Here is a 19,987-nt window from a genome sequence, read left to right as displayed (position 1 = left end):
TGCTTAGTAACCGAGTTCCAGTAACATCAGCTGGTCCTCGGTAGTTCCATTGGCTCTTGTACCTTCTGCTACCCATCCGGGTTCCAGTACCGTCAGCTGGTCCTCGGTAGTTCCATTTGCTCTTGTATCTTCTGCTACCCATCCGGGTTCCAGTACCGTCAGCTGGTTCTCGGCAGTGTCTTTGGCACGGGTACTCCCTCCTGCCCAGCCTGGTTCCAGCACGCCAGCTGTTTCTGGGTAGTGTCAACGTCACTTTGCCTCCAATGCGTTGTCCTGTCGTGTTGCGGTCGGGTTAGCCGACTCTATGGTGCCTGCAGTTTAGGTGACTCCTATGTGGGCTGCGGGATCTGGCAATGAAGGCTGGTTCCATAGTGCCAATAGGACAAGCACCCTCTGTAGGACTGTGGGTTTTGGTAACTGCGGCCGGCTCGCGGCCTTGAACTTTTTTTTTACATGGGTACCTTCTGCTACCCATCCGGGTTCCAGTACCGTCAGCTGGTTCTCGGCAGTGCCTTTGGATTAGGTGCCTCCTTCTCGGTATCCAAGTTCCACCAACGTCTGCTGGTCCTTGGTAGTGCTTTCTGGCACAGGTACCTCCTGCTTAGTAACCGAGTTCCAGTAACATCAGCTGGTCCTCGGTAGTTCCATTGGCTCTTGTACCTTCTGCTACCCATCCGGGTTCCAGTACCGTCAGCTGGTCCTCGGTAGTTCCATTTGCTCTTGTATCTTCTGCTACCCATCCGGGTTCCAGTACCGTCAGCTGGTTCTCGGCAGTGTCTTTGGCACGGGTACTCCCTCCTGCCCAGCCTGGTTCCAGCACGCCAGCTGTTTCCGGGTAGTGTCAACGTCACTTTGCCTCCAATGCGTTGTCCTGTCGTGTTGCGGTCGGGTTAGCCGACTCTATGGTGCCTGCAGTTTAGGTGACTCCTATGTGGGCTGCGGGATCTGGCAATGAAGGCTGGTTCCATAGTGCCAATAGGACAAGCACCCTCTGTAGGACTGTGGGTTTTGGTAACTGCGGCCGGCTCGCGGCCTTGAACTTTTTTTTTACATGGGTACCTTCTGCTACCCATCCGGGTTCCAGTACCGTCAGCTGGTTCTCGGCAGTGCCTTTGGATTAGGTGCCTCCTTCTCGGTATCCAAGTTCCACCGTCTGCTGGTCCTTGGTAGTGCTTTCTGGCACAGGTACCTCCTGCTTAGTAACCGAGTTCCAGTAACATCAGCTGGTCCTCGGTAGTTCCATTGGCTCTTGTACCTTCTGCTACCCATCCGGGTTCCAGTAACATCAGCTGGTCCTCGGTAGTTCCATTGGCTCTTGTACCTTCTGCTACCCATCCGGGTTCCAGTACCGTCAGCTGGTTCTCGGCAGTGCCTTTGGATTAGGTGCCTCCTTCTCGGTATCCAAGTTCCACCAACGTCTGCTGGTCCTTGGTAGTGCTTTCTGGCACAGGTACCTCCTGCTTAGTAACCGAGTTCCAGTAACATCAGCTGGTCCTCGGTAGTTCCATTGGCTCTTGTACCTTCTGCTATCCATCCGGGTTCCAGTACCGTCAGCTGGTCCTCGGTAGTTCCTCAGCTTTCTTGTACCTTCTGCTACATTTCCAAGTTCAAGCTTTTTGAAATGGTTCTTGGTAATCACTCTGGATCTCCCTGACGAGGACCCTGAAGACGAGGACCCTGAAGACCAACCCTAAGAAGACGAGGACCCCGAAGACAATGACCCTGAAGACGAGGACCCTGAAGACCACCCCGAAGAAGACGAGGACCCTGAAGACCACCCCGAAGAAGACGAGGACCCTGAAGACCACCCCGAAGAAGACGAGGACCCCGAAGACGAGGACCCAGAAGACCAACCCGAAGAAGACGAGGACCCCGAAGACGACGACCCCCGAAGACGACGACCCTGAAGACCACCCCGAAGAAGACCAAGAAGATGACCCTGAAGAAGTTGACCAAGAAGACAAAGAAGAGAAGACAAGCACCAAGATACAGAAAAACAAGAGACAGAAAACCAAGAAGCAGAAATACAAGAAGCTGCAGAACAAAAAGCGGAAGAACATTAAGCATAAGACTAAAAATCAGAGCAAAAGATAATATCTAAATTATAAGCAGAAGATGACTAAGCAGTGTATGGGGGTGAGTCCGTTCCTCCTCGTGGTGCCCCTGGAAAAGACCTGCTGCTGCAGGCCAAACTGAACGCGGACAAATCCTGTTGTAAATCTTTTGTGACGGGCAGAACGAAAGGTGTAATGTCCAACCTTTTATAGATAACAACTACAGGAATGCCTGTCACAAATAAGAATATGATGAAGAAGAAGAATATGAAGAAGATGAAGAAGTAGAATATGAAGAATGTAAAAAAAAGAATAATACGAAGAAGGTGAAGAAGAAGAAGGTGAAGAAGAAGTGGATGAAAAAGATGCTGAGGATGATGAAGGAGAAAGTGTGGGAGAAGTAAAAAAGAAGGTGAAGAGCATGGAAGTAGTGAAACATAAATATCTGACAAAATATAAAAATACTTAACATAGTTAATATTTCCGTAACTCAGAACATAATAAAAAAATATTAATTCCTGCTATTCCATTTGACTGGGCTAAACCTCTATGCCTTTATTGTCTCCCCCACCTCCCCCAATACATTCTACATTATTCTTAGTTGTTTTCCTTCATGTAGAAATAACCTACAAGGAAAGAAAGGGTTTATTTTAATTCCGATATTTATGTCCCATTGACTTGCATTGGTTTCCGGTATCGGAATCGGCGATATCCGATACTTTTTCGGTATCGGTCCGATCCAATCCGATCCGATATTTCCCGATATCGGAAGGTATCGCTCAACACTAGTAGTAGGTGTAATGATAATGAATAATAATAGCAAATACCTCCAATTAGAAATGTAGTGTAGTTCTTCTGAATCGCTATGTCTCTTTCCTCATGTACAGGTGACGCACCCCCTGGGCCAGTGCTGTTAGGGATACCCGGAGCCGGATCAGATGGGGGTTGTAGTCTCCGAGTGGCTGTGACCCGGTCCGTGCCCAGGGTTTCAAACTCAGTGTGTGGCAGTCCTACAGATGTTATTAGAGTTCTTTGTGTCGACTACGCCACCCGTTGATTTGCGGTCAAAAGGCCGCCGCTGCAGCAGGGTCCGCTGAGGCTGTTGGTATGTGTGCAGCTTTGGTAGTATAACCCCCAACGGGAGGGGTATAGCCTCAGGGGGTCAGCCGTGGAGGATGGTGGTTGTGAAGGTGCAGCAAGGAGACTCAGAGGCATAAAATGCAGTTCCAGGGTTTTACTTACTGGTGTTGTTCGGGTCACTGTGTACAGCAGTGACCACCCGAGCCGTGCTGCGTCCACCAGGTCCTGGACTCGGTCAACTCCCAGGCAACTCCGGAGTGTGGTCCTGAGCTCCTTTCTGACTCTCCCTTCTTCTGGCCGTTCCCACCAGGGATCCACCTAAGTCCGGCTCCCTCGGGCCTCTTGTTGGTAAACCCTTGTCTCTGGGTTCCCTGACCCTATTCTTGGTTTGCCTTCCGGGTGGATTTAGTGGGTGGTCGTGGCAGATCCTGCCCACGACCTCCGGTCTCTGGCTGAGGATTAGTGCTGTAGCCTCCACCAGCTTGGGATCCGGTACCCTGTTGCCGACCCTTCACCCTATTAGCTCTCTTATGGGCTCTTGGGGTCCCCTCTTCCTGCGCCTCTGGGTCCCTCTTCCTTCTCCTCTGCTCTGCTTCTCAGGCTCTCAGACAGACTGACGTCTCACAGACTGACTGACCGACAACTGACTGACCCTGATCTAAGATGGTGCCCACCTTATATACTCCCTCTATGTGTGAGCTCAGGTGACCAGCACCCAATGAGCTCCTAGCTTTACCCAGGCTGCTCCCCCTATCTGCCCCTACACTACTGGGATGTTCCACCCCCCTCCCACTCCAGCCAGGAACAGACACTGTCGTACCTGCACATTTCTCTAGTGGGAGTACCATCGGTCTGTTCCTCGGAAATGGGATGTGTGTAGTGCATGCAGCCTACTAGCTCAGTTCCACACTCCATCCTTACCCGGGAGTGGAATATCACACCTCTGGGTTGAGGTGCAATACCCCTGTAGCAGCCGAATCCTCAGGGTGCTACATTCCCCCCTGGTAAACCACAGCACGTCCTCGGGCTGTAAAATATAAACATCCAAAACATACAATTTTTTTTTTTTTTTCATAAACATAGAAAACATCATATATATATATCAGCAATAAACTTTTCATATAAATAACATTCTTGTTTCTGGTTCCTCCGGTCACGGTGCAACTTGTGACCGGGTAAAGTGCGACAGTCTCTCTTGGAATAAAACAGTTCCCTATAAAACTGGTAGGGGGCGCTTTAGGAAGCGCAACTATATACAAGGGAAATATGGCCGCTCTCAGTCCTCGGCCAGGTATTAGGGAGGAATGACCGCTCTCAGTCCTCGGTCAGTGGGAATAGGGACACACGGGTTTCAGTTCAATTGGCTGGTCCCAACGGGGACTATATTTTAACTAGAACAGTTCTTATACCCTGACGGGTAACTATGTACAGTCTCTCTCTACCGTACTTCAACGACGGCGTCCTCCTGCTCTTTCTTGTTGGTTGGTTTCAGTTTCAGACCCGTCCGGGTCCTCTTGCTCCTCCTCACACCGCAGCTCCTCCTCCGTCAGGCGATGCACATGGAGGGCGTAGGGTCCTTTGGCACACTTGTGCCGGGTGAAGGTGACCTCGTCCCCTACGTACAGGTCACGACCTCTGTGTCCCTCCGGCAGATGGCTTTCTACGTCTCTGCGGGTTACAAAGACGTCGCCGGGGGTCTGATGGTCTCTAATGAAGCCCCACCCATGCTGCATGTTGAATTTTATCACAGTCCCGGTGGAAGGGGGACCATGAGCTGCACGGGGATTCCTCCTGGTCCGGCTCTTCTGCTCCGCGCTCCTTATCTGCGCTTGCTGTTCCCGGACCCGCCTCTCTCTCCGCTCCTTCTCGAAGACCTCGAGCTGCTGGCGGCAGCACTCTGCACGCTCCGCTGCGGCTGCCCGAGTCTCCTGAGTGAACCCCATGAGGTCTCCTCCGGTGGGGTCCCACTCAAACTGTGCCTCCTCTAGCGGGGGCTGGGTCCTCCTGACGGGCTTCGGAACCGGAATCAGGGGTTCATCTAGGGGTCTTTCTTTCCGGAGTCGGGGATGGTGAAACTCCGGTGGCCATATGAAGGGCTGCCCATCCGGGCACGTATGCTGGGCCAACAGGTCCTCACCCAGGTGCGGTACTTTAGGTGCTATGGGCGCTGTGGTGGTAGCGGCGCCCGGGTTGACCAGGCCTTGCGACCAGGCTTGGGGCACGCTAAAGGAAAAGGGCACCGTAAGAACGGCGGCGCCCGTGGTTACTCGGCCCTGCGGCCAGGCTGGTGGGGGCGCTGTTGGAATAGCGGCGCCCGGGGGTACTAGGCCTTGCGACCAGGCTTGGGGCACGCTAAAGGAAAAGGGCACCGTAAGAACGGCGGCGCCCGTGGTTACTCGGCCCTGCGGCCAGGCCGGTGGGGGCGCTGTTGGAATAGCGGCGCCCGGGGGTACTAGGCCTTGCGACCAGGCCGGTGGTATTTCCTGCTTGGCCACGCTCGAGGTCGAGGCGTGTGACGTCACAGGGGTCGCGGCCGCGGTTTCCGGTTGAGGCCTAGTCGGCGGCGGTGACGATGCAGCGACGGGCACGGCAGGGGGAATTTCGGGCTCTGCGACGGGGAGCTGGGGCAGGCACGCGGTTTCCCGGCTCGGGGTAGAGACGTCCCCTTTACCTGCCTCCGTCCGTTCAGCTCCCTTCTCGGCGCCGTCTCCTGCCTTCATTCCTCCTGCGCCATCCTCAGAGGCGGTCTGTCTCCTCGTCTCAGGTGGCGTGCTCCGCTGACGGGTGCCGGTCTGCTGGGCCATCTCTCGGCTCCACTCCGCCAACGTCTCTCGCTGCACCCGGGCCATCCTCCGTGCGAGGCCCTCCAACGCGGTCTGTGCACACTCCCGGTCTCGGGGGAGCTGTGCTTGGATCTCCAGCAGGCCTTCTGGAGTGGCGACCTGCAACAGGCTCCTGACCACTGGGTCGGTGCTGCCTGACTCTCCCTCCATCTCCGGGTAGGCTCTCTCTGGACTCTCCTCCAGACGTCTTGTCTCCGGGTGCGCTCTCTCCAGACTTCTCCAGGCTGCACCCATCTTCGTTCTCTCGTTCTGTCTCCGCCCACATTGAGGGTGGTCCCGGGGCAACTTCAGTTCCAGAGGCAGTTCTCTCACGCTGATGGACACTTCCAGCATCACAGTCTCTGTTGGTGGGCGCGGTTTCCGTTTTTGGCGCCATTCTTCGACCTGGCCCACGATGGGAGGTGGCCTCTTGCCACCCTCTGGCACACCCATAATGGCGTCCGCTCTTCCAAGGCGGGAAATCTTTGGAAATGGCGGGAATCGTCTCCCAGTGGCGGGAAACTCCATGGATGGCGGGAAAAAGCTGCAAATGGCGGACAACCGGCGGGAAACGACCTGTGATGGGGTCCGTTGGCGGGGACCCTCTGGAACCGGCGGGAGACTTCTTTTTGAGGTAACGGTGAACTTTTCTTCAGGCACGCAGTACCCGGTTGTTGCGGGCACGTTATCCTGCCGACTACGCCAAAGTTGACGCACCCCCTGGGCCAGTGCTGTTAGGGATACCCGGAGCCGGATCAGATGGGGGTTGTAGTCTCCGAGTGGCTGTGACCCGGTCCGTGCCCAGGGTGTCAAACTCAGTGTGTGGCAGTCCTACAGATGTTATTAGAGTTCTTTGTGTCGACTACGCCACCCGTTGATTTGCGGTCAAAAGGCCGCCGCTGCAGCAGGGTCCGCTGAGGCTGTTGGTATGTGTGCAGCTTTGGTAGTATAACCCCCAACGGGAGGGGTATAGCCTCAGGGGGTCAGCCGTGGAGGATGGTGGTTGTGAAGGTGCAGCAAGGAGACTCAGAGGCATAAAATGCAGTTCCAGGGTTTTACTTACTGGTGTTGTTCGGGTCACTGTGTACAGCAGTGACCACCCGAGCCGTGCTGCGTCCACCAGGTCCTGGACTCGGTCAACTCCCAGGCAACTCCGGAGTGTGGTCCTGAGCTCCTTTCTGACTCTCCCTTCTTCTGGCCGTTCCCACCAGGGATCCACCTAAGTCCGGCTCCCTCGGGCCTCTTGTTGGTCAAGCCTCCTCTGGGCTCCCTGACCCTATTCTTGGTCTGCCTTCCGGGTGGATTTAGTGGGTGGTCGTGGCAGATCCTGCCCACGACCTCCGGTCTCTGGCTGAGGATTAGTGCTGTAGCCTCCACCAGCTTGGGATCCGGTACCCTGTTGCCGACCCTTCACCCTATTAGCTCTCTTATGGGCTCTTGGGGTCCCCTCTTCCTGCGCCTCTGGGTCCCTCTTCCTTCTCCTCTGCTCTGCTTCTCAGGCTCTCAGACAGACTGACCGACAACTGACTGACCCTGATCTAAGATGGTGCCCACCTTATATACTCCCTCTATGTGTGAGCTCAGGTGACCAGCACCCAATGAGCTCCTAGCTTTACCCAGGCTGCTCCCCCTATCTGCCCCTACACTACTGGGATGTTCCACCCCCCTCCCACTCCAGCCAGGAACAGACACTGTCGTACCTGCACATTTCTCTAGTGGGAGTACCATCGGTCTGTTCCTCGGAAATGGGATGTGTGTAGTGCATGCAGCCTACTAGCTCAGTTCCACACTCCATCCTTACCCGGGAGTGGAATATCACACCTCTGGGTTGAGGTGCAATACCCCTGTAGCAGCCGAGTCCTCAGGGTGCTACACAGGCATTGCAGGACCTTAGGTAACCCATGGTTATGACCACCGATATAGTGACAGTTAGCTAGTTGCTATTGGTTGTAACCATGGATACCCAAGGTCCTGAAATGCCTGCACATGAGACAAGAGACATAGCGAATCAGAAAAACTATACATTTTTAATTGGAGGCAATTGCTATTCCCATTATTACACCTACTACAAATTGGAATAGGATCTTTGAGATGGGAATACCCCTTTAAACTTAATTTTTACCAATAGATCATTTGTTATGGCACATTCCCATTAAGGCCCTTTATGAACCCTCGTTCCACCAATTAAGCTGTTAAATGAAACTCTTGATCATTAAACATGGCCACAATCAGCTGCCAAGTGAGCATTTCGTCTGATCGCATGCTTTATGTGCCCTCAAAGCTTACAGTCGTCGTGAGCAAATCTCCACATCTAAAATGGGAACTGGATGATGACAATGATAAAGTGACAGATTGGCTGAAAGTGTTTTCAGCAAGAAAAATCTAGTCATGTAAATGAATCTGAGCTGCAATATGAGCTCATGGACAAGATTGGTGCATTTTTGGGGTGGCAGAGTAGCTAGAAGTGCCAGTGCCATATGTTTGGGACATTTTTTGCGCAACTGTCCACAGCTTGGTTACATTCTATTTAAAGGGATCTTTCACTTTCAGCAAAGTGGACCGGAGGAGCTTAAAGAAATGTAAAATAAAGCCAGATAGTACTTGTATTCCTTGGCTTTCCGCTGCTGCTCCAGTCCCTTGCCTTTTGCAGCCAATCACTGATCTGGTTTTGTTATTGACCATCCCTGCAATATTTTGGGCGAAAATATATAGTACACGCATGCGTGTGTGTATACAGTGCAAGCATGCGCGCGCTAAAATTGCTTGGAAAGCGCTTGACAACCCGCATGCGGAAATGCATGTGAAGAACGCTTCACATCCGCATGTCCCTGGCAGGAAAAACACATGTACAATCCGCATGTATAATCCGCATGTACAATCCGCATGTATAATCCGCATGTATAATCCGCATGCTTTTTTTCTGCCAGGGAGATGCAGTAACGCTCAGGAAAAAATCCGGAGCATTTCGGCATCGTGGGCACATTGCCTTAGTCCACCAAATATTGATTTCTGAACTGTTCCCGAGTTAAAACATGGAGTAATTTGAGATCTGAAAGCACTGTTTCTTTTTTAGTATTTTGACGCTTTATCATTTGCTGCAAATAAACACAAAAATTTTTAAGTTTGGATTTCGGAGACCTGCTGTCAGTAGTTTATAGACTAAAACAACAATGTATATTTTACTCAAAAATATACCTATAAAGAGAAAAATCAGAGAAACTGAAAATTTTGCAGCGGTCTTTTAATTTTTACCAGAGCTCTATGTAGTGCATGTGTATATAGTGCATGTATATATTGTATTTCTTTGTCTGAAACCTCAATAGACTGCGCATGCGCGACGTGCAGTCTGGCTCCAGACAGAACGACGCTTGGAGCAGTTACAGGTAAGAGTGTATGGCGCCGGAGATCGCAGTATGCGTAGACACTGAACGTATACCGCGATCTCTGACACCATACTTACCTGACTGGGAGGAGCGTTGCCGCGGTGCCTCTCTTCTGGCCGGAGACCGGGACGGCGTGAAGGCGTCGGAATCGGCACATGCGCATAGCGCTATCCGGCGCCATTTTACTGAAGACAAATTTACAGTGTGTCTTCAGCAAAATGGCGCCAGACAGCGTGGTGCTCTAGCGCCGCACTCCTCGCCCGGCAGAACAGGACACAGCAGCGCTGGAGCACAGGGAAGAAAGGGGAGTATAAGTGTTTATTTTTTTTGTATGTGTGCAGCGTGAAAGGGATGAGGGGTGCCATGCATACCACGACTGGGGGAGATGAGGGGGCCATGCATACCACGACTGGGGGAGATGAGGGGGGCCATGCATACCACGACTGGGGGAGATGAGGGGGGCCATGCATACCACGACTGGGGGAGATGAGGGGGGCCATGCATACCACGACTGGGGGAGATGAGGGGGGCCATGCATACCACGACTGGGGGAGATGAGGGGGGCCATGCATACCACGACTGGGGGAGATGAGGGGGGCCATGCATACCACGACTGGGGGAGATGAGGGGGGCCATGCATACCACGACTGGGGGAGATGAGGGGGGCCATGGATAACACGACTGGGGGAGATGAGGGGGGCCATGGATAACACGACTGGGGGAGATGAGGGGGGCCATGGATAACACGACTGGGGGAGATGAGGGGGGCCATGCATACCACGACTGGGGGAGATGAGGGGGGCCATGCATACCACGACTGGGGGAGATGAGGGGGGCCATGCATACCACGACTGGGGGAGATGAGGGGGGCCATGGATAACACGACTGGGGGAGATGAGGGGGGCCATGGATAACACGACTGGGGGAGATGAGGGGGGCCATGGATAACACGACTGGGGGAGATGAGGGGGGCCATGCATACCACGACTGGGGGAGATGAGGGGGCCATGCATACCACGACTGGGGGAGATGAGGGGGCCATGCATACCACGACTGGGGGAGATGAGGGGGCCATGCATACCACGACTGGGGGAGATGAGGGGGCCATGCATACCACGACTGGGGGAGATGAGGGGGCCATGCATACCACGACTGGGGGAGATGAGGGGGCCATGCATACCACGACTGGGGGAGATGAGGGGGCCATGCATACCACGACTGGGGGAGATGAGGGGGCCATGCATACCACGACTGGGGGAGATGAGGGGGCCATGCATACCACGACTGGGGGAGATGAGGGGGCCATGCATACCACGACTGGGGGAGATGAGGGGGCCATGCATACCACTACTGGGGGAGATGAGGGGGCCATGCATACCACGACTGGGGGAGATGAGGGGGCCATGCATACCACGATTGGGGGAGATGAGGGGGCCATGCATACCACGATTGGGGGAGATGAGGGGGCCATGCATACCACGATTGGGGGAGATGAGGGGGCCATGCATACCACGATTGGGGGAGATGAGGGGGCCATGGATACCACGACTGGGGGAGATGAGGGGGCCATGCATACCACGACTGGGGGAGATGAGGGGGCCATGCATACCACGACTGGGGGAGATGAGGGGGCCATGCATACCACGATTGGGGGAGATGAGGGGGCCATGCATACCACGATTGGGGGAGATGAGGGGGCCATGCATACCACGATTGGGGGAGATGAGGGGGCCATGCATACCACGATTGGGGGAGATGAGGGGGCCATGCATACCACGATTGGGGGAGATGAGGGGGCCATGCATACCACAATTGGGGGAGATGAGGGGGCCATGCATACCACAATTGGGGGAGATGAGGGGGCCATGCATACCACGATTGGGGGAGATGAGGGGGCCATGCATACCACGATTGGGGGAGATGAGGGGGCCATGCATACCACGATTGGGGGAGATGAGGGGGCCATGCATACCACGATTGGGGGAGATGAGGGGGCCATGCATACCACGATTGGGGGAGATGAGGGGGCCATGCATACCACGATTGGGGGAGATGAGGGGGCCATGCATACCACGATTGGGGGAGATGAGGGGGCCATGCATACCACGATTGGGGGAGATGAGGGGGCCATGCATACCACGATTGGGGGAGATGAGGGGGCCATGCATACCAGGATTGGGAGATGAGGGGTACCATGCATACCAGGATTGGGGATAGTGGGGTGCCAAGCATACCAGGATTGGGGATAGTGGGGTGCCATGCATACCAGGATTGGGGATAGTGGGGTGCCATGCATACCAGGATTGGGGATAGTGGGGTGCCATGCATACCAGGATTGGGGATAGTGGGGTGCCATGCATACCAGGATTGGGGATAGTGGGGTGCCATGCATACCAGGATTGGGGATAGTGGGGTGCCATGCATACCAGGATTGGGGATAGTGGGGTGCCATGCATACCAGGATTGGGGATAGTGGGGTGCCATGCATACCAGGATTGGGGATAGTGGGGTGCCATGCATACCAGGATTGGGGGTACCATACATACCAGGGGTGAAGGGTACCACGCATACCAGGATTGGGGGATGAGGGGTACCATGCATACCAGGATAGGGATCTGGGGGGGGGGCAAGGCATACCAGGATTCGGATGAGGGCCCATGCATACCAGGATAGGGATGAGGGGTACCATGTATATCAGGATAGGGATGAGGGGTACCATGCATACCAGGATTGAGGGTGAGGGGTGCCATGCGTACCAAGATTGGGGGTGAGGAGTGCCATGCGTACCAGGATTAAGGGTGCCATGCGTGCCAGGATTGAGGGTGAGGCGTGCCATGCATACCAGGATAGGGATGAGGGCAGCACATAACAGGATGGGGGGGAACAGGATTGGGGAGCACAAATACCAGGATGGGGGGCAGCACATACCAGCATGGGATACCAACTCAATAGCTAGTACACTATATATATATATATATATATATATATATATATATACACACACAAATTAAAAAGAAATATATATCAAGAGAATGCCAAGAGTGTGCAAAGCAGTCAAAGCAAAAGGTGGCTACTTTGAAGAACCTAGAATATAAGACATATTTTCAGTTGTTTCACACTTTTTTGTTAAGTATATAATTCCACATGTGTTAATTCATAGTTTTGATGCCTTCAGTGTGAATGTACAATTTTCATAGTCATGAAAATACAGAAAAATCTTTAAATGAGAAGGTGTGTCCAAACTTTTGGTCTGTACTGTATATATATTATATATACACACACACACACACTAATATATATATATATATATATATATATATTCTACACATACAAGTACATACTATATATTTATTACACACAGATGTCCCATTTGCATCACTTTGGAGATACCGGTTACAGTAATTGTGGGCCCTTTATAAATGTAAACCATGGGATGAACACTGCCGACTCATTGAGAAGATATCCATCCATACATGTGATCTGACCCATGAATACGTTGGACGCTGCCATCATTTTTGTAATGTTTATTATACATAAAACATAAATTGCAAATCGAAAAGTATTTACAATAAAACAAAGACGAATTAATAATTTACATATTAATATAGCAGAACCTCTATCACAAAAAGAAAAGCCGCCAAACATATAAAATATACAAATTTTCAAGTCAAGTCAGGAAATGTAGAGACCGGCCTCAGCCGATAATGGGGAGGCGATCAGCCGATAATGGGGAGGCGATCAGACGTGCAAACACAGGGATGGATAATATGGAGGCTCTACAATCAAATGTCAAAAGAAGGCGGGGGGCACACCCAGTGGTAGTATTTGGGTTTTAAATGGTAAAACATGTGAAAAAAAAACAAAAAAAAAAACAGTAACTTTTTTTTTTGTTTCTCCAGAAATTTCTGTGATTATTGGCCTACCAGTTGCACACTAATAGTGTGAGCCCAGCCGCAACACTCGATCTTAACTGCACCGTTTTGTGCTGGTTCACAGTAAGGCCAATAATGCACCAATAATGTAAGTGTGGGAGGATTAAAAAACAAAATCCAAAACACTAAAAATGCTGCCACAACTCAATGCAAATAATTACACGGCACTACTTGGACCTACAGTGGGAACATTTATTTCTTTAAGGGTCTGTTCCCACAGTGCAGATTTCCACACCATAAACAGGAGCTGGACTTCATTGTGTGGTAATTAATGCTGTGGCTATGGCTTGTATTTTATGCATATTTCTCCCTATACATTGCACTGACATCTGCAGCATAAGTTATCATGCGGGATCTCAAATCTGCAAAGCAGGTGGATTTCCAGAGAGGGAATGAGATCTAGTTAGACCTTTCATAACGCTGGTCCTGTGACACTATGTGGGACCATACCCCGAAGTGCTTGGAGTATTTCCGCTGACAGCAGACGGGTTACTTCATTTCTAGTTAAATCAGTGTGAAGTGCACTATCAAACTATAAGGTGCAAGAGTGAAAAGGTCTCCGAAAAGTAGAAATCTGATTTGCCTTGATCCTTTTTAGCATGGGCAAGGAGGCATTTTTGACCCATGAGGCGACTTGTTCTTTCTTTCCACTGAACAATTGTGGGGTGGTCCGCAATCTATGAAGTGCAGAAGAGATAACCAAGAACAGATGCACGGAGCAGTATGGATACGATCCCTACACACTGGCAAAGTCACACTCTGATGTCAGAACACACAGCTGAGTTAAAGGGGTTTTCCACCTTTGGGAACATTTTTTTTTTCTTACTTAAATGCATGCAATGGGGGCTAAAAATAATTTTTGCAATTGGGTTTCATTAGAAAAATTTCCACCGTTTGCATCCTGTATCACACTGCCTATTGCTGGCTGCAGAATGAGTTAATGGGGTCGGCCACATCCGCTCTCCTTTATCAGATGTGTTGGGGCCATGATTTGTGGCACTGACTATTATACAGATATCACAGATCCTCCTGCTCTTGTTACTGCACAGCTCTCTGGTCCATACAATGGCTGCTGGTGGTGGAGGAGGAGCATGTGATCAGACCTGTACATCAGTCTCCTCCAACAGAAAAACAGTTCTCTCATCTGAGGTTTTCTATTGGAGGAGACTGATGGACAGGTCTGGTCACATGCTCCTCCACCACCACCAGCCATTGTATGGACCAGAGAGCAGTGCAGTCTGTGTGCAAAGCTGCACCAAGAGCAGGAGGAGAACCTGTCCTATCTATATAATGGTAAGAGCCACAGGGCATGTCCCCAACACAACTGATAAAGTAGAGATAATGTGGCCCACCACGTTAACTCATTCTGCAGCCAGCAATAGTGTAATATAGCAGCTACAGGAGGCAAACAGTGCAAAGTTCTTAAATAAACCCAATTTCAAAAATGTTTTTTTAGCCCCAATTGTATGCATTTAAGTAAGAAAAAAAAATGTCTCCAAAAAGGTAAACAATCCCTTTAAGTGATGATTACTAGGCTAGGGCTCCATGGCGCCTTCCAGCCACTTGTCAGGTGTAGTTAAATTGCAGCATCACTGCAACTTTTGAGGATAAAATTGACGCGCCTATTTAACAAATTTAAATAGTTTGTCCTGTGCAGCTAACCTACTCAGTAGGTGGTGAGTGGCAGGTGACATCATGTCTTACCTGCAAAGATGAGTGTGCAGTGGGGATGTATCAAACGTCTGCTCCACTCTAATGAATGAGAAAGGTACATGATACCTGCCAACTGTGCATGCATCCCGGCAAGTATCAGTAGACGTGATGCCGCCTAACCAGCTCTCCTATCAATGCGGAAGAGAGTGGAGCAGGACAAGCCCTTTAAACTTATTTTATTTTCACATGGAAACCTAAAGGAAGCATGTGTGCCACAATTTTACTAAGGCAAAGACGACCTAGCTTTGAAGAGAATGTCCTGTTTTAGAGATTAGAAACCCCTTAAAGGGAATCTGTCAGCAGGTTTTTGCTACCTTATCTGAGAGCAGCCTGATGTAGACAAAGAGAAGCTGAATCCAACGATGTATCAATTAGATTACTCGGTGCAGCCATTCTCAGACAGATTTTAGATTTAGCAACACAGCAGAGCTGAGGAAGCTAATCCCACCCACACCAGGATCTCTGGTCCATAGACAGTGAGCTTCTTATCATAGGAGGGGGCATGTCGAACCAGGAAGTACAGCTGCTGAGTCCCAGCAATGATAAGCTCCTGGTGCTAAAACAATCATTGCAAGCAAATAAAAACCACTGAGCTTGAGGAGAAAGGCAAGTTTTAACCCCTACAGCATGCTGTCTTCAGTTTACATAGCACAAACCTGCTGACAGATTCCCTTTAAGCATTTGTCATTGACGTGATATGCCACAAGAGCGCAGTTATGGAAACACGCTTGCCCGGCCATTTTTGTGACTCCCTTGGAAGGGACTGAGATCAGTGCACATGGAAGCTCATCTATCCATTCATTTTCTTCTTCAATGCGGCGGCCACCTCACCAGTTGGGTCGAGACCTAGTTGATCAAGAGAACCCTAAAACCTTTATCCCCCATTAGGATTCAGTTGACTTTTAACAAAGAGAAAGGACCTGGAAAAAGGTGACCATCAGTGCACTGTGAGAACAAGGAATAATGTCCTAGAAATAATCATCAAAATCAAAATAGTCATTGTCTTCACGCAGAACATCTACAGTAGAATTTGACATCCGCCCTAAAGACCCATCTGCAGCAGAAGTGTTGAGCTTAACTGTAGGGCAGGAATTACTTCCCGAGGCAGAATGTAGGACGCCACCTGCCGCTATTCCACAGCCATCAGCCAACATCTCCAGATACCTGCTGTCATTTGGTTGGCTGTCAGCAGGAGATGGTGAGAAAAGTTCTGTGAAGAACTCGGCATCTCCAGGACTACTACATAAAGAATTGCATGAGCTCATGGTGCATACAGATTCATTATCAGCATTGTCTATGTGCTCCTGAAGCTCCTGTAGAAAGCCTCGTAGATGCTCCTTCCGATTAAAACCATCATGAGGAGCACCATTAGCTTGGGCTCCAGTGGGGCCACTCTCCTGCTTTTTTGCTAACTTTTCTAATGTAGCTAGCTCATTTTTCTTGGCCTTTAGCTTTTTCAATAACTTCAGTCTCAGTCTACGAATTTTATCCTCGCTGGATGAGCTCCCTTCTTTTATCATTTTACTATAATCTAAGCCATTGCTAGCAGGTGTCTTAAAGCCTGAAGTTGCAGGCATTGCCACTGGCTTAGCTACCGCTGTTACCCTTTCTTTCAGAACATTAAAGGACAGTTTACTTGCAATTTTTGATGGAGATATATTAGATGCCGAAAAATCAGTTTTACTTGTTGATCGGTTTAAAAAGCCATTAAAGTTCTGAGCTTTCTTGGGAGCATCGCTTGAATCCGTTGTCTTCAGAGGAGGAAGAGCTTTGAGTGCTTGCATCTTCCCATTTGCAGAAAGAAGAGGAGAATTTAGAACAGAATTATTTTTTCTCATTAATCGATTCATCCAGTTGCCAGCTATCGTCTTTTCGTGGTTGTAGGGTTGCTGAGAGGGTGTGCTAGTTGCAATGGCTTCGCCTGCTGGATGTAAGGGGCTTTGTATCAAAGGACTTCGCTCAACACTACAATTTATGAGGGGGGCAGTCTCTGCATTCGAGTCCGAGGAGACAGCTGATGCAAGTGTAGCATCTTCTTCACCCTCTGGCTGCACATTAGTGGACATTTCGAGGCGAGCAGTGCTAGTCCCTTCCTCCTGACTAGGGTCCTTGATAGACCTGCAAGTATCAGTTGCCTGAAGATTAGCAGGAGTTTCGATAGGACAGCCATTTACATCAGTGGGTATCGCAACTAGGTTCAGAGTTATCACGTCATCATCGGCATAACCTTCCATTCCTGCAAGGGGATCTGATGTGTTTAAATCAACAGACTGCACCGAAGGAGCAACCCTCTGGGAAAGCTCAGCGCTCCCCACTGGAGAAAAGCTAGGATCTTCAGGCTTCATGGAGACATTTGCTGGCTTAAGCTCTGAAGCTTGTTCAGCCGCAACAAATTGCGTATTCTCCTCAAATGACTTTCCACCGCTTCTCTCCCAGATGACAATATGAAAAGCATCAGCTCGTACATTAATTTTCCGGTATCTTCTGCAGAATGAGCCCCGAAGGCCATCTGATTCAAACCAGGAGCCTTAAAGAAAAAGGGAAAAATTAAGGTTTCCAGAAACCGTAGAAATGTTGCCATCAGTTATCAGACATGGGTGACAGTTCCCAACGCAACACAAAAAAGTAAACAGGCAACATGGACAAGCCACAAGGGGTTGGGTGTAGTGATGAGCGAGTATGCTCGTTTAACCCTTTCAACGAGCATGCTCGGGTGCTTACAGAGTATCTTCGGTGTGCTCGTATATTATGCTCGAGTCCCTGTGTCTGCATGATTTACGGCTGTAAGACAACCTCAACACATGTGAGGATTCCCTAACAAACAAGCAATCACGTCATGTGCTGAAGCTGTCTTACAGCCATAAATCATGCAGACGCAGGGACTCGAACATAATACACGAGCACACCGAAGATGCTCGGTAAGCACCCGAGCATGCTCGGTGAAAGGGTTAAATGAGCACGCTCGCTCATCACTAGTTGGGAGCCCTAAAGGAAACTAAACTCCTGGAAAATAACCATGCCCAGGAGAGTACGCCTGGATGGAAACAGTCCACACAACATAGATGTATGCACATAAAACTGTGCACTTGTGTGTATACATCTACGTAGTGTGGACTGTTAATACATCCAGGTGTACGGCACTGGGCATGGTTATTTTCCAGGAGTTTACCTTTGATTTTTTTATACGAACAGAAATAAGTGAATAGTAATGTGCTTTTTTTCTCCGCCTTTGACACTCACCATCTTTATTTAATATCCAAGTAGAGAAGTGATCATTCTTATACTTAATTATGGCCTTCACTTCATATAAATGGCCTTGAAACTGAAATGAATATTTGTCCAGATCATTTGTCGGCGATCCATCCACAAAGTGAACCATGAAAAGCGAATTCAACCTACAAAAAAAATAAAATTATGAAAATATAAAATACGCGTGCTGCAACGCGGTTATTCTTATATCTCATATTCTGTAGATTGAGGTCACAGCTATGGAGAAGAAAACCCCCTCTACTCCCCCCATGGGGCATTATTCAGTGAGGGGTTTGCAAAACAGACAACGTATAATGCAGTGTAATATGAACCTTTCATGATATCCAGCCGCTCCGTGCACACCCATATGACTGAAGCAAGTGGCTCCCAAGAAGAAATAGTATTGTATTCTCGCCAGAGCCACTGGCTTAGGGCTCGCTTGCACGTGCATGGGTATAACACGGCTGAGTGCTATCAGATGATTTATCGGATAACACTTGGCCCAGTGTTACACTATGGAGCAGTGCAGATGTGCGGTTATTTTCTCATGCTGATTCGGCACAAGAGAACAATAATAGCAAACTGCGGGTGAATCTGATAATTGGATCGCACTTGCCCATACAAGTCTACGGGTGCGATGATCTCATCAGAGTGCAGTCCGATGTACACACCATGTACCATGGAGAAGATGGAAAAATTAAGTTCTCAGTCTTCTCCGCACCTGTGCTGCGATTTTCTCATAAGAGATAATAGGATCACACTCAGATGACACTCGGCTCAAATTCTGACAGAGTTCGAGCAGAGTGTCATTAGCATAATCGGCCAGATTCTCTAGCATGAGAGATCATACACTATTGTGACTCCAGCCTTTCAGTACGACGGCGGGTGGGCAGCTTTGTAAGCTATTTTACCTGCAGATAAACCCTTTACCTTCCCGTAAATAGCATTTTCTGAGGCGACTGGTTCCCTTCAACACTTCTTGCCTTCTTTTAAACGTGTGGGCTGGTGAGTCAGAAACCCTATTGTCACCTGCACGGTTCTACCACCAGGCCGCCTCTCTACGGCAACACTTCACCTGCCTTGCATAAATTTAGTAACATGAACTATTTTATAGGTTTCTTAACCAAAATTTATGATGCTAATCAAATTTTTTTTACATTTGCATTAAAAAAAGTTGCAGTTTTTTTTAAAATTGCAGCAAATCAGCAGATGTGAAAAAAATATATAAAAAAAATGGTGCATGCCAATATTTACTGCCCATGAAGTAATGTTTTCTGATCTTCTTTGTCCACCAAGGCAAGAGTTCAGACACTAGCGGGATATATCAGGGCATCAGTAATAGGCAGGGCAGCGCTAGAGAAGAAGCGAGAAGTGATCCTGCTCATTAAATCCTGCTCTACAGCTCCGGAGTTCAGCAGAGAGCGCTGCTCTTGTGATCGCATGTGAAGCAGGATGGCAGCGAGGAATCTCAGAACTAGACGAGCACTACTGTTACAGCAAGGAAGCATCCCGAGTGCATGCAAGATGTCCCCTTGTAGCACGCAAACACTGACCACAGTTGCAAATTGTCACTCAGCAAGGTCACAAGTAGTGTTGAGCGAGTACGTTCTATTAACCCTTTCGCCGAGTATGCTCGGGCCGAGCTCCGAGTATTTACAGCTGCTCGGTGATATGGTTGAATCGCTCCCGTGTGCATGATTTGTGACTGTTTGACAGCTTTATTACATGGGAGGAATGTCTATTTCTTACACATT

At 49.8% G+C, this 19,987-nt stretch overlaps 1 protein-coding gene across 1 annotated transcript in view; it reads right to left on the bottom strand.

The window, feature by feature from the left end:
• Positions 1-12,946: 12,946 nt before the first annotated feature.
• USPL1 (ubiquitin specific peptidase like 1) overlaps positions 12,947-19,987 on the bottom strand; it is a 28,437-nt gene continuing 21,396 nt past the window's right edge. Inside the window, exons 8-9 of the mRNA XM_073662490.1 lie at positions 18,225-18,379; positions 12,947-17,511 (exon numbers count right to left, since the gene is read on the bottom strand). Of these exons, the coding sequence (XP_073518591.1) occupies positions 15,953-17,511; positions 18,225-18,379 (1,714 nt within the window). The 3' untranslated portion in view covers positions 12,947-15,952. The remainder of the gene's footprint in view (positions 17,512-18,224; positions 18,380-19,987) is intronic.

The sequence above is a fragment of the Phyllobates terribilis genome, unplaced genomic scaffold, assembly GCF_046119375.1.
Source record: "Phyllobates terribilis strain yellow unplaced genomic scaffold, ASM4611937v1 Scaffold_2__4_contigs__length_985480577, whole genome shotgun sequence".
NCBI classification, from domain to species: Eukaryota; Metazoa; Chordata; class Amphibia; order Anura; family Dendrobatidae; genus Phyllobates; species Phyllobates terribilis.
This window is presented reverse-complemented; position numbering and strand designations above follow the sequence as displayed.